Below are 15,337 nucleotides of genomic sequence, written 5' to 3' on the forward strand. Positions count from 1 at the left end.
CACATTGAAAATGAGGCCATAAGCTAACTCAAACTCTTGAAATCCTTTAACAAACAGTTGGGATGTTACACAATCTCTAGCGAATCTACTATAGGGGGTGCTGCCTATCCAAATTTGGTTAGCAGGGTGCGAATTGGGACTTTTAACTTCTTACATTGTCAATTGATCATTCTCTATCTTTATGTTTCTCCATTGGTCATTTGTTCCTCCCAAGCCAAATGTATCCGACAACCGCTGGAATTATGCATAAGTTGATTATGCTCCTTCTGGTTTTTACCTTCCTGACTTCCCTGTATCCGACAACCGCTGGAATTATGCATAAGTTGATTATGCTCCTGGTTTTTACCTTCCTGACTTCCCAATCTTGGATAGCTCGAGTAATGGATCAGAAGTCTGCAATGGTCGACCCGTGGGGGTAGATTGCCTGCCAGACTTGAGTGGAAAAGGGGCAAGACAAGAAAATGTTCTGCCGATTCACAGTAAACATTTGTACGGGCAAGTGGAGTCTGTATCATGAGTCTATTCATGGTAGGAGTAGCTTCTTGAATGGTCCGGATAGAACCTTCTTCGACGACCAACCAAACAACAGAGTTGTCTCAATAACATAATATCTTGTAAAGCGAGACCAAACCCAACTATTTATAAATGGAACCCATGGTGATCTCGAAACCAGCAAGGAGCTTTAGAAAATTAAGGTGTTTGTTAAACATATATACAACTAAATGAACTAATCATATTTTGTAGGAACAACTCTGTATTGTACAACACCTAGTATACCACATTTTTCGATCTGAAATTGCAATCATAAAAGATGCAGTATAATGTTTGGTGTCAAGAGGGGCCCAAAGATGAAAATGGCATGAATTAGCAGTAAGGAGCAGATTGAAATCAAAGATGGTATATTAGTTTCTTTATCTAGAAATTTATAGTTGATCACCTTTAAAACTCATAAAAGCTATGTCTTTTAGGTACTACATCGTCATATTCCGTTCGACCTGTTTGAACAGAGTATCTCTTCTGAAATTTGTTGATAGTAGTATTACTATTGTTTATCGACATCATTTCCACTTGCATTGAGAATACGGCACATACTGGTCTATGATCTGAGAATCTTGATTCACCTCGTATATATGATAATTGTTCGATTCCATTGCCATACCATAATATCCTATCACACCTGAAACAATTCATTAGGACCCAATGATGAACTTAACAAGATCAAATATTCATTAGTTCTGGCTACATTGGTGAATGAATCAAAAGTAGCATACCATGCAGGAGTTCTACGTTTCTTTTTCGATTTAACTGTCTCTCCTGCGTATGAATCTGAATTTTGAGAATACTTGTATGTAGGAGCAAAGAAGATTTTTCCTTCATTCCACCCTGCAAATACTCTGCCAGCTTCCCTCTCAATATTGAGCTGCACTCAACAATGCCCGAAAATAAACAAGGATAATACTCAACATTGTCCAAAGACAGAATTCACACCCTAATACAGGTAATATCGTCAAATGCGTTATAAATATCATATCAGTGTTAGACCTTGTCATTTACTTCTTCTGTGAAACTTTATATCTAGTCCTTTCTACCCTTGGATTCTCCTATTTCGGTCGTTAACCATGAAGTGATGCTTGGGAATAAGAAAAACTAGACAGACCCTGGGCAAAATTCGTATGTGGCTTGTCGTGATTCGCAGTTTAGTGGATCAGAATCATTGGAAGCACGATTTAGAAAGTCTTGGGTTGGGCTGGAATAAACACAAGTCACCAGCATACTTACATAAACGAAAAATAGAATATAGTAAACGGTATGCAAACCTGATCCTTCTGTAGGAGTGTATCCCAGTCATTATCCTCCAAAAGAATCCTTGTTTCTTCGTAGCTTAGAGACACTCTATAATTCAAATCTCCAAGCCAAATTATCCGGCTGTTTTATATTAATAACAATTAACATATCACAATATAAGAGATGTTTCCACTTATTGAAAAAGATGATGAACTTTAACATACTCATGATCGATAATCTTTTCAGGTATTCGACGTTCCGAGTTCTTGCAAATTTTTGGAAATTGTGTGCTTTTAAGGATCTCAGCGACATCAGAGTTCCGTCTAAGCTCATCTCCTTCTTTCTCTCCTGAAGCTAAGTGACTGCACACAAAGCAAAAGGTGGTCTGGTGCAATGACATGCTTATTGATATACAACCCTGCACCAATACACAATTTCAATATTTGTTTATTAAATTTCTCGCAAGGACTCATCTACAAATCAATCAACTTCTGTCACATGGTGTGTGTTAAGTTTGTGGTCATCCGACTCAAAACCAATTGGAAATGAGTTGAGAGGACTTAGACATTATATTATTGTTTGCTAGATCTCCTCTCTCCCATGTGGGACAATTCTCAACGCCCCCTCACGTACGAATTTCGTTGAGCCCAACACGTGTTTTCTTTCTTTTCAGGTGACGTGGAGTAAATGTAGCGTTTAAGTCTAACACATGTAGGCTTAGCTCTGATACCATGTTAAGTTTGTGGTCAACAAATTTAAAACTAATTTTCAATGAGTGGAGAGAACTTAGACATTATATTCTTCGTTGCTAGATCGTCTTTCTCCCATGTGAGACTATTCTCACAGTGCATTTATAAATAAAACTGATAACATATATAGCCGTAAAACCATTATGATGTACTATTATATTATATTATGAATCTAACTCAGAGAGTTAAAATGAAGGAATCACCTTGTTACCCAAGCAACCCATGATCCCCCTCCCTACAGAGGAAACCCTAAGATGAGCAATGTATTGCACCAACTCTTTCCTTGCCCAAACCGAGATGAACAGACCCACCATCTGCTTGCTTGTTATGAGTCGATAATTAAGGTCGGACGTCGTCGGAGAATGTGGGATCCCTGACAATATGTCATTTTCTTCAGCTGAACCATTACGAATACATAAAGACCCAGCCTCGATTCTATGCATCAAGTTATTGAGATCTCTTGGTCGGTGCGTCTCCATTGGTGATGATTCTAATGGACAATTACAACTCTTAAGCTGCTGGTTATCAGCTCTTAGGGTTCTACTAAGAACTTTAAGAGAAGGTTTGTGAAAGAAGAGACCACCCTGAGATGACTTTGAATTCAGTTGTGATTCGGCATAAGAAGAAGAAGTTGAAGAAGAACAGTTTGAGTAGTGGTCTTGTTGATTATGATGATCAATCGGTCTATTAAGTGCTTGACTTATAATTGCAAGCCATTTAGCTGCTGGTTCATTGTCTTCAAGAACAAGAACATTTCCTGCATTTAAAGGAACTATTTCCTGAAACCTGAATGAAAAAAAAATACAACATGACACAAAACACTACATAAATCCATCTTTAAGAAAGGGGAAATGCCAAGCGTTGAGAGGATTTTGACAAAATTCTTAACTTGCCGAGGTAAAAGAATAATCCAAATCATAGTAGATCGTTGTCCAAATTCAAAAAGGGAGATGCTAAGTGTACAAAGAATCTTTGCCAGAATCCTTGACTCGATGAGTCACACAGTTAAAAGAACAGTCAAAATCAAAGTCAAAGTCAAACTTTAAAAATCTTTTGTCTTTTAGTCAAAACCAGTCATTAAATCAAGAATTTTGTTATTGTAGCATTCCCAAAAAAAAAAAAAAATTTGGCTTCAAATGAAAGTGAGTGAGCAAGTAAAAGATTTCGTCAAAATCCTTCATACCTAGAGCACTGCCAGAAATAAAGAAAGAGAGATAGAGAGGGTTCTTACCCTAATACATAAATGTCAGAAGAGCCCTCAACCTGCAAAAAATCTTCAAGGTTGAGGCTACTAGTAGGTGGCTTGCCTCCCACATTCCATGTTGCAACAAATATTCTGCGCACATAAATTTGAGAAAAGATTACATATTTTATTAGTACAGATTAAAAGATAATATACATTCACGAACAAATATTTTTGTTCAAAAAATTGATTGAATTATATATAAAATACCGAAAATCTTGAACTTCAGATCCTGGAGACATTTGTCGATCAAAAGCTGAAAGATTTAATCCTTCAATAGCCGAATTTTTCCCTTGCCTTTCTGAATAAAAAAGAGAAATTAAAATCATTTTTTTTTATCTACAACCACTGATCAAATTAGATGAGATTGAAAGAAATAGGACTAGGTTATTTCTCTACTTACGATGTACCCGTTTAACGGATTGACTCAAATTATCACTGGTGATCTAGTTCTTACTTTGATTTATTAGTAAGTCAACCGAAAGACACTTTCGTTCCGAATAAACAAATAGAGACTAAACAAGAGAACAATTCAATATCATTCGAATCTCTAATTAATAATGTCCATTAACTATCAAGAACATATGATTCATATTCGAATCTCACTATCGATTTAAGATTGGAAAGAGGAATTGCATTCCTTCTGTGTTTCTGATTTATAACTTTAAAACCAATACATTTCTTGATTCTAAAATACAATCAAATAGATGAAAAAGAAAAAAGGAAAACCAAAGGATTAGAAAAAGAAGGCCGCGGTTTTGGGAAATAAAGAAAAATCTCGGCGGAATAAAATTTCTCTAGAAAATTGGTCAACTGAAATTCATTTTTTTATATCTATTAGTTGCTATAGGGCTTCCAATTTTAGAGTTAAACAAAAATAAAATTTTAGAAGATCCTATAAACGAATTTAGAAAGAACTTTTATAAACTTAAGCAAAATCTTTCTCGGGTTCTAAATCCTAAACTCCTTCCAAGTGTTTCTTTTTTTCTTCATCTTATTTTCCAAAGCTTTGTTTTCATCTAATCACTAAACCCTAAAAACATGGAGAACAAACCTAATATGTTTAGAAGTGAATATGTTTTAGAGTTCAAAATTAACTGATTTCCAGGGTTTAGAATGTTTTTATCTGGGGAGGATTAATGGATGAAAAAACTTGTTTTGGACATCCCATGGAAGACGTATTAAGAACTTCAAGATATTTTGTTTGATAATTTTTAGGGTTTAGAATGTTTTTTTCCTCTTTATGTCTTTAACTTTATTGTTGATTTTAGAAAAATAAGATTAGTAAGTGTTGGAGATCTGGGGAAGATAAGTGAAAAAAGTGATGGGAGAAGGAAAAAGATGAGATGAATGAGTTTTTCTGTAGAGAAGAAGAAGAAGAAAGAGGAGGGGAAGAAGAAAGAGCAGAAAATGACCAAAAAGCTAAAGTTAATTCTGTAAGATGTAAATTTTTTTTGTATTCCGCATAGGAAAATATTCCATAGAGATTTCACAAAGAAACATGAATTCCCCAGAGAATTTATTCCTAATAGATTTTTCTTTATTCCCCAAAGCCGCGGCCAAAAAGATTATCATAGTTGAGGGGAGAATAAATTGTCTCTCCTTCAGACATTTTACACTCTTGTAACTGTAGCAATAGTTAGGGTGTATGCCTTCGAGATACATCGACTATCCTTTTAGGCTTGTGATGGTACTTCACAGTTTTGAAAGAGGGTGAACCTTCAGAATTAATAGGAGCTCCTTAATTTATGCAACTTGATCTTCTAGACAATTAAATGTTTATGTATTCACTTGGGTACTTATTTATTCGAACTCTAGACACATTAAGATATTTCTGAAATCAGAATTTTATTCTAGACACACTTGGAATTACTGAACTCAGAAGAGAAGAAAAGAAGAGAATGAACGGAATGTACTTTTCGAGTGGACTTGAGTTCTTTATATAGGAATCAAATAGTCACGTGACCTTTTTATTCTAGGATACCTTTCTTAGAAAAGGACTTAACTTGAAGTTGTTGTCCAAGTTAGAGTAGATTGTACTCTGGGCAAATGGATTTCTCTTAAGATCTCGGTGGGAACACCCAGCTTTAGATCTATCCCAAATTTCGCCCAACAGATTAGCAATTGATCGTTGAATGAAGGGAAAAAGATATTCCACCCCAACATGGGTGGGATGTGAGTCGTTGAACCATCGCAAATCCATTATCCTTGAAGCGTTCCACCAAAATTCCAAAGGAATCAACATGCAACTGTTAAATTTCAGTCTTTCACGAGTGTTGAGCACCAGCAACCCGGTCTAGGCATGCTCACTTTTCCCAAATTACCCGCACTTTCCTTTTGTTGTTTAGTGCATAGCTTAACCGAACTTCGTCCAAACATTAAAATCGAATTCCTCATTCATTCAGAATCATATTCAAGTGGTTTTTTTCCCACATTTATGAACACGACGAGACGATTGCAATGACGTGTTTCGTTTTCGAGTTTGAAGAGTCCGTTAAAGCTAAAATCAGTCCCAATTCCAACAATATCCCATATGAATGAACATTCGAGGTTGACTATGATACATGATGACATACTATACTGACACACTAACACTAGTAGAGCAAATACATGGAACTTTGCTGCATCAGAAGAAGGTTGTCTTTCTACTTTGAATATTTCCTAGTGAGTAACTATAGGGTCTACAACGAAGGCAGTAAATATAAGAACACGGCGAGACGAACGCAATGACATGCTTCATTTTCGAGTTTGAAGATTCTGTTAGAGCTAAAATCATCCCCAATTCCAACAATCCCCCACATGAATGAACATTCGAGGTTGACTATGATACATGATGACATACTATACTGGCAGACTAACACTAGCAGAGCAAATATGTGGAACTGATTTTGACTCATTCATGTGGGGGATTGTTGGAATTAGAACTGATTTTGACTCAATCCGACTCGTCAAACTCAGAAACGAAGTATTTCATTTTGTTTGTCTGGTTCAACCCTAAAATTTAGTGCCAAGAATCTTCTAATCCGATTCCAAATGAATAAGAAATTTAGGTAAGTTTGGACGAAGTTAGATTAAGCTAAGGACTAAACTACAATAGGAAAACGTTCATTTGAGGGTCATTTGGGGAAAGTGAGGATGATTAGATCAGACGAATCACATTCGACCTGCACGACCGACCAAAATCTAACAGTCGCGCGTTGATCCCAATTGGGTTTTGGTGGAACATTTGAAGGAGCATTTGATTTGTGAGGATCCAATGTCTCGCGTCCTACATGTGTTGGGCACAATGGGTGAAATGGAGGACATATTTAATGGTAGGTGTCCCCTCCGTGATTTCAAGAGAAATCCAACGACCCAGAGTGCAACCAACTCCAACTTAGACAAAACCTCCAAGTCAAGTCTTCCTTTTCCAAGAGATGTATCCCTCACAAGGTGGATGTGACTATTTCATTCCTACATAAAGAGCTCAAATCCACTCTTAAAATACAGTCTATTTATTCTCTTATTCTTTTCTCTTCTGAATTCGGTAACCAAGTGTGTCAGGAACAAAATTATTTCTTAAACAATATTATAGTGTGTCTGAAATTTGAAAAAAGAAGCATCCGAGTGAAATCATAAACACTTGAGTGTCTAGAAGATCAAATTACATCAATCGAATTGCTCATATTACTTCCGAAGGTTCGCCCGCTTTCAGAACTGTGAAGTTCCATCACAACCTTAAAAGAATAGTTATGATATTCAGGAGGTATACACTGTAAGTGTTGGTAATGTCACAGAGGCATAAAACGTCTTAAGGAAAAAGAATTTATTCTCGCTTCGACCACGACATTCCTTTTCTAATTCTTTGATTTTTTTTCCTTTATTCACTTTCGTTTATCTGATTCCCAAATAAAAAATATTTTGATTTTACAATCAAGAAGTATATTTATTTCAGAGTAAAAATAAGAAAACACAGACAGAATACAATTAATCCTTCCGTTATTAAATCGATAGTGAGATTCGATTACGAATGATCTGTTGTGGGTAATAGATACTATTGGTTAGAAATACGAAAGACATTGAATTGTTTTCTTCCTCAGTCTTTCTCCGTTAATTCGGAACAGAAGTGTTTTCAATTCATTTACTAATAAATTAAACTAAGAACCAGCCCACCCGTTAAATCGGTACTGCGAAACCATACATTTTCAAGGTACCAATTCTATGTATATTTTCTTTTGTACTTTTTTCGACCGGTTAAGTGACTCAATCAACTGAGCAAGAATATTTTCTTTTGTACTTTTTTTTTCTTCTATTGCCTTATCAAGTTAGAAGCCAAGTAACATGTTTCAATTTAGTTGATATACAACCACAATGTAATTTCAGTAATTAATTAATATGAAAGGAAATTAACAATAAAATATAATAAACACTGTTAAGAATAATGGTCATTAAACTAAATTGTGATTAAAGCTCACCTGAGAAGCTTTTTCTCATAAAAGGTGATGCATCCATAAAAGCAGCCCTCCTTGATGTTATCCTCTTCTCTAGATCTATTTCTCATGGCAAAAGAAAATAATAACAAGTATTATAACTTGAAAAATGGTAGGGAATAAGAAAAACTAGGTAGACTATAGACAGAAATCTTATGTGTCTAGCCGTGATTCATGTTTTCGATCAATCTAATCCAGTGAGGTGCGAATCACGACAAACCACGTAAGATTCTGTTTTGTTTTGTTTTTCTTCTTCCCTGTCATTACTCTTATGATTATTTCCATTCCTATATATACTTTTGAATTAGATTTAAAATCAAGATTTACTACAAAAAGCAACTCAAAGAAAAGGTTTTAGCAAGATATATAAATCAAGAAGAAATTAATGAAAATTGGAATACCAAGAACAACTTTGTTGGCTGCCAAAATATCTTCGTCCGAATCTCTTTCGTTGCGCGGTTTAGAACTAAAAATCTTTGGAAGGATTGACTATACACATAAAATTACCAACAAAAATGAAAATGGTTACTTGAACAACAATAAATTATTACTTGGATAAAAAAAAAATGTGCATTAAAATCTAGATCATCTAATTAGTTAAAGAAAAATAGATAAAATCAAGTGGGGTATAGGAGAGAAATTAAGTAAGTATATACCCTCTTCTTTTTATCATTCTTAAGAGAATTATCAGGAGTATTAATTGTGAGAGGATTATTATCAGGAGTACTACTAGCTCTCATTATTTCATCAATTTGATCGTCTGGGTCCAACCAACTTCTCCCAGCAAATGACATTCGTTCCATCCTCATCAACGAATGCGATATTCTCCAATACCATCTAATAATATTTGACCCATAGGATAAAAAGAGATACTATATTTTAGAGAGAGAGAGAGAGAAACACAATAAATGATGATCTCCTCTGTGCCTGCCGGAAAATCTTTGTTTTTCTGTCTAGGGTTGTTTACCTTCTCTTGTCTCTCTCTATGGATCAGTTCCTTTCTCTCTCTATTTTTTTCTGGTTTTAACAGAAATAGATAAAATCACGCCATTGCCTTCGGAGATGTGGATGGGTGATAGGAGAACCCTTCAACCTAAATCATCCCACCTCAGCCAATTACCCTGCACTTTATGTGATTTACATTAATGCCCTTTAACTAGTTTCTTAAACTTTTTAACCAATGATAACTACCATAACGCAGAAAAGTCGTCTATATTGAGACTAGGGGTGGAAAACGAACCACGAACTCGAGACCCGGTCCAATCCGCCCGTACCGTTGGAACCCACTGACTGATGTAAGCCGAACCGGGCTTACCCGGCCCGTTATTTCGGGTTATAGTGGGCGGGACTCGGACAAGGCCCTCTACCCGAGTCCCGACCCAATATGCCTGCCCGTTTAAGACCGCCCACCCGCCCGTCTACCCGCTACTCGAAACTTTTAGACCACCCGGTTGTAGTCCACCTGATCCGTCCTACGTGAACCCGACACTAAATTGAAGATCTGTGGAATGAAGAGATACCTCAGTCGTTGTTCAGAAGGGGGCGTCAGGTAAAACCCTAGGACGCCCCTTAAACCTATAAATCCCCTCATTACTCACCTCTTTCTCTTTTACACCTCCTCTCTCTGAGTCTCTCTCTCCCTTCTCTTCTGTCTTCTCGCTCTAATCTTTACCAGTAACTACACAAGAACCCTAATCTTTAGTAACCGAAGCTTACCTTTCAGACTTTCTCTTCGTCTCGCGGCTCGCATTTCCTTCAACCTTGTTGTTTTGATAGTTAATGACGAGTAACCGACACCTTCTAAAGCTCTAAAGTGTAAGATCTTCAACCTTGTTGTATTGATCAAATGAAGTGGTTGAAGCCTCCGAAATTCATACGTAATCACTTGTTTTCTATTTATTTTATGATTTAAAGTTGTAAACTTTCTAAAACAGATCTTTTACTCGCTTGAGTCAGATCTGTTTGATCAGACAGATCTAACCTTTGATCCGTCTGATCAAACATATCTATGATCTATTTCAGTAAGGTGAAACAAATGTGTATTTTTTTGTTGATGATGTTTATAGAATGTAGTTTATTGATATCGTTTAGAGACTTTAGTTATCTTTATTTTGGACCATGTAATTTTCTGTGATATAAATTTTAGTTATCTTTAGTTTGTAGATATGTTTCAGAAAGATAAGAGATATCATGTAATTTTTTATTTTTTTGTGCTGATGATGTATTGAGGGATGAGATGATAAAGTAGTTTGAATAGTTTTTATTATTATGTAACTTTCATTATTACTAATGATATAATTTTGTTAAAAACATAATTATAAATGAAATTAAGTTGATTAATGGTTATTTTATTTTATTTTTTTAAAATAAACCCGAGCCCGTCCGGCTTGCGACCGTCGAAGCCCGATTGGACTGGCGGGCGGGCTACGGGCAACTGGAATGACCAAAGTGACCGGCCCGATCTGCCCAACGGTCTATAGTGGGCTTCGAGTTCCCGTGCCCGATCCGCCCGAGTCCGTCTTAAATTTACCCGCGGGCGTCCAAGCCCGACCGAATCCCACCCCTAATTGAGACATTTAGGCCTTGTTTGAGAAGTTCCTTTGTATCTTAAATTTTTTTGGGTGATTTTGGGAAATAACAAAATTATCCGGAGTGAATTTTAAACGGAAGATGTAGATTTCGACGAATTTTCCAGGGTGCAAAATTTTAATGGGAAACAAGTCATCTTCTTCTTCCTCGTCTCTTACCACCAACGCGGGCTACCACCACCAACTCCGGTCACCACCTCTAACTCCGACCACCACCATTTTTTCCTTTTCTTCTTCTTCTTCCTCTTCTCTCCTTCCTATAAAACTACAACCAGTGCGATTTTTTTGGCATAAAACTGCAAGATAGTAAGAGTGAGAAGAAAAAAAGAGAGGGAAGAGAAAAAGAGGAAAAATGGAGAAAAACACTTCACTCAAAATGGGATCCCTCTAACAATTGAAAAAAAAGAGTCAACTAAAGTTGACTAATTTTTTGGAAAGTCTTTGCACCCCGGATACTTTCTTATTTCCCCAAATCACCCAGCTAATTTTTTTAGATTGGACTCCATTAGTCATTATATTTCAACGACATCGATACATCATGAATATAATATGCAATACATCATGTATTTCGAATTTGGTTTTAGGATGAGTTGGCCCAAGTATTTTCGGTGTCTTCCATCATGGATGCCTGTAGTTGGTTGATAAAGAGTTCCCTGCCTTCTAAAGGCACCCAAGAACTGAAAAAGAGTGATGATTTGATAAAGTTTGCCGCATGTCCATAAAAACCCGCATATGTTTCAATGATCATCCGTAGTGCTTGTAAATTTTAGAGTGAATCATGGCCCATGACAACTAAATCATTGGCAAATAGAAGATGTGATACCCTTGGGGCTCGACAATTCACTTTATAACCCTCAAATATTGTTTCTCTTTCGAATTTATCAAAAAACAAATACAGGGACTGAGAGCTTAATATGAATAGATAGGGGGATAGTGGGCAACCTTGATGTAATCCCGTATTAGAAATGAAGTGACCATACCTTTTTTTGTTCGTTAGTACACTAATGTTAGACACACAACTCATAATTAAGTTAAGTAGTGTACTAGGGAGATCGATACTGACCAACGCCAACATCAGAAAACCCTAGTCTAGTTTGAGCATAAAAGCTCCTGCCTTAGCTTTAGATAACTTCATGGAGTGCATAGACTCCTGTATAACCACTATATTATCAACTATTTGCCGATTTGGGATAAAGGCATTTTGATGTCAACTGATACAAGAGTCCAAGAGGGGCCTCAATCTATTAACGATGGTCTTACTGATGAACTTATAGATTGTATTTCCCAGAGCTACCGGTTGATAGTCGACAACCGTTGATGAATGCTTTGATTTGGGGATGAGGACCAGATTGGTATCATTTAGTTCACATGGGAAATGGCCTCGGTTGAAACATTCCTGCATAAAGTTGATGATTTCCGACCCAATAATGTTCCACCCATTTTAATAGAATAAACAAGGGAGCCTATCAGGCCTAGGACTTTTAACGACTCCCATTTTGAATACCACTTTTGTGATCTCCCCCGCTGTTGGCGTCCTCAATAAGGCTTTTAGACTATCCGCTGGTAGTGAATGATAATGTGCTAATACATTAGGAGGGATGGTATGAACCTGTTCTCCCGTTCATAAGTTCTAAAAGTGAGCTTCTAAGACCTCTGCAATACCTTCCTCAGCGGTAATCCGTTCACCCTCTCGATTCACCAACCACTGTATGTGGTTTTTCCGTGTTCTAGTCGAGGCTGCTACGTGAAACGCCTTAGTGTTTCCATCACCATTAAGTGCCCAATGTTGTCTGGTACGCTGCTCCATTCTAGTTCGTTGTATCTCCTCGAGATGGATCAATTATTCTTGAAAGTTGGATTCTTGTTGTATGTTACAGTCTGTAATTGGTTTGGATTGGACAACTGTCAACCGAGACCTGAGACACGCCAGTCGTCTGTCTATGTGCCCAAATCATGGTAAAGACTCGACGGTCTGTAAAATATCAAGATGACACGCACACGTTGTTGTATGAAGGTTAGACAATAATGGGAACGCAAATTGCGTAGCCCATAATACACCTTATTAATAACCACCGTAAAGTATAAGGATGGCTCAAAAAGATTAATGGTACTAGCATTGAGACCATAAAATGACCTCTGCATAAAAAATGAATGTATTGTGTCTTCATGATCCGATATTATTGTTATATTCTTTAATTTGAGTGAAGGTTATCAAGAATGATCACAATAAACACTATACATCAAATTCTTTTTTACTTTAGGGTGCCCACGCTTTTTAAAACATGGAAAATCTCAGATTATTACTTTTATAAAATACAACTATGTATTTGTATTCACCAAGTGGGAGAATGCAAATTATTTTATTTAAATGCTTGATAAAATTTGTCTTATTCTTTTACCCTTAAACAAAACTATTATGGTCAAATACAACACTACTTTTGATTGAGATTTTTGGTTGCTGCAAAAGTGGAAAGAGATAAGCTATTTGACTAAGTCTAATATTGCTTCCTGATTTAACAAAACTGCGTTGGCGGTTCCCTATCGGTTGGTGTACCCCTTATTCCCCTACTTCCCTTAATGGGTAGGATAATTGGAAGATGTTTTTGGCTTTATAAAAGAAGGAAAGTCCCACCTCTCAACCGTACAAGCAATTCTCAGAACCCATTCCTAAAAGAGGTGAAGACTCTTTTACTACTTACTTTTGGTTTTGACTAGAAAAGATAGGCATTTGGATTATTCTGTTGGACTATCTTTCAAACAAAAGGTATCTAACTTATTTATATATTTCTAATGAGATTCGATTTGTTGTTTCATTGTATCATGATGATTAATTTAAGGAAAGATCATATGTTTATGTATTTAGGTTGATGTTAAAATTGAGCCGCTCAACGGTTCGAACTTTACCAAATGGAAATCCATGCTCGAAAATGTTTTAGGTGTGATGGAGTATGACATTGCTTTCACTCAAGAGATGCCTGATGTTCCCACTGATGGGCCTTCAGACTCCGATAAGTTGAAGTATTCAAAGTGGGCAAAGGCTAATAGGATGTCAAATATGATTATCAAGTCTTCTCTAGGTGATGACATTCGGGGAGGTATCCCGAATAAGAACACTGCAAAAGAATTAATGAGTGAAATTGAAAAATAGTTTGTTGGGTCAACCAAGGCTTTACAATACAGTTACTTGAGTAAGTTGACTTCTTTCAAATATGATGGGCAAGGAAATATCCGTAAATATATTTTGAAATTTTTCAAATCTGGTTTTACCTCTTGAAGAGAGATGCCTCTTCGAGATAATTTTCTTGTGCATTTGGATGTCGCTTCTCTTCCTCGTTCATTTGATACTCTTAAGGTGCACAAGATCTTAAATCGGATGTGAGTGAATTAATTACCCATTGTATTATGAAAGAAGAACATCTTAAGCAGGGAAAGGCTAAATATGCACACTTGGCTATACATAGCAAGGGTAAAAAACCATCTAAGAAAAGGGTTGCCAAGAAGATAAGTAACAAAAACTAGAAATATGTCTGAGTTCTACTTCTGCACCAAAGGCTAAAAATGATAATCCAAAACCAGAGGAGATAGAATGTTTTTCCTGTCACAAAAAGGGTCATCTGAAAAGAAAAATTGCTACAAATACAAGTTTTTGTTGAAAAATGGAAGGTAATAATAACTTAGCACTTGTTTGTCTTATAGCTAATTTAATTCATGTTCCTTCAAATACTTGGTGCTTTGACTCTGGTTCTTCTGTTCATATCTCGAATTCATTACAGAGGTTCATCAGCAAAAGGGAAGTCAGGGAGGAGGAAAACGTGTGGGTGGCGGACTCGGATGCTGAACCAGCTAAAGTAGAAGTTGTTGGAACTTATAAATTAGTTTTAGAAGGAGGTTTTGTTTTAGATCTAGAAGGAGTATTTTTTTTGCCTACAATAAGACACAATTTAATTTCTTTTTCAAAGTTGGATTCCATTGGTTTTGGTTTTCTTTTTGAGGATGCTTCAGTTTCGATTAGATTGAATAAGAAAAGTATTGGTTTTGGTACTCTGATTGATTGGATGTATAAAATGTCATTAGATGTTTGATTTGCTTCATCGTTATGCTTATCAGTCAATTCTATTGCATCTTCGTCTTCTGGTGTTAAATGACCTTTGCATAAGAAAAAAATTTCTATGTTGTATGCCTAGGACATATATCTAAAGAACGCCTCCAAAAGCTAGTTGTTGAAGGTGGGCTTGCTGTCTTGGACTTTGGTGATTTTCGTACTTGTATTGATTGTATCAAAGGAAAATTCACAAAACGTAGGAAACTCACTACTATTACAAGTTCTGGTCCTTTGGAATTAATTCACACATATATGTGTGGACTGATGGTCCTAAAAGGTTACCCTAAAAGGTCTATACCCGCAAGTGCACGGGCGTCAAGTAGTAAAACCCGGTAAGACCGGGGTCGATCCGCAGAGACTAGTCAAACCTATTCTAAAACTTAGAATTAGTACGGTTTTGT

General features: G+C 36.4%; 1 protein-coding gene and 1 pseudogene across 4 annotated transcripts; one reads left to right on the top strand and one right to left on the bottom strand.

The window, feature by feature from the left end:
- Positions 1 to 24: 24 nt before the first annotated feature.
- BST1 (DNAse I-like superfamily protein) lies at positions 25 to 9,341 on the bottom strand. Of its 4 annotated transcripts, none has more exons than XR_015227501.1 (12): positions 8,903 to 9,255; positions 8,648 to 8,735; positions 8,232 to 8,306; positions 3,988 to 4,078; positions 3,766 to 3,870; positions 2,738 to 3,320; positions 2,010 to 2,203; positions 1,818 to 1,926; positions 1,272 to 1,420; positions 938 to 1,177; positions 347 to 562; positions 25 to 277 (listed from the first exon to the last, which is right to left on the bottom strand). XR_015227501.1 is itself a non-coding variant. In XM_086647181.1 (10 exons), exons 1-10 carry the CDS (start codon positions 9,053 to 9,055, stop codon positions 940 to 942), a joined length of 1,785 nt encoding a protein of 594 aa, XP_086503307.1. In that variant the 5' UTR covers positions 9,056 to 9,341; the 3' UTR covers positions 697 to 939. The 4 variants fall into 4 exon arrangements, 1 of the variants encoding a protein (XP_086503307.1); XR_015227500.1 differs by having other exon boundaries at positions 347 to 565; XR_015227499.1 differs by having other exon boundaries at positions 347 to 680.
- Positions 9,342 to 12,981: 3,640 nt separating this feature from the next.
- On the top strand, positions 12,982 to 14,353 carry LOC147530781 (uncharacterized; annotated as a pseudogene).
- Positions 14,354 to 15,337: the final 984 nt, after the last annotated feature.

The sequence above is a fragment of the Eschscholzia californica genome, unplaced genomic scaffold, assembly GCF_041429995.1.
Source record: "Eschscholzia californica isolate CP2 unplaced genomic scaffold, dmEscCali1.0.p SCAF_6, whole genome shotgun sequence".
NCBI classification, from domain to species: domain Eukaryota; kingdom Viridiplantae; phylum Streptophyta; class Magnoliopsida; order Ranunculales; family Papaveraceae; genus Eschscholzia; species Eschscholzia californica.

What these genes read in the sequence shown, in the direction of transcription:
- BST1 (XM_086647181.1), bottom strand. Translation starts at nt 9,055, where the DNA reads ATGAGGATGGAACGAATGTCATTTGCTGGGAGAAGTTGGTTGGACCCA. An exon ending in TGGGTTGCTTGGGTAACAAG is followed by an intron (nt 2,204 to 2,737) that starts GTGATTCCTTCA and finishes GTATTGGTGCAG; the next exon opens with GGTTGTATATCAATAAGCAT. An exon ending in GAAAAGATTATCGATCATGA is followed by an intron (nt 1,927 to 2,009) that starts GTATGTTAAAGT and finishes AATATAAAACAG; the next exon opens with CCGGATAATTTGGCTTGGAG.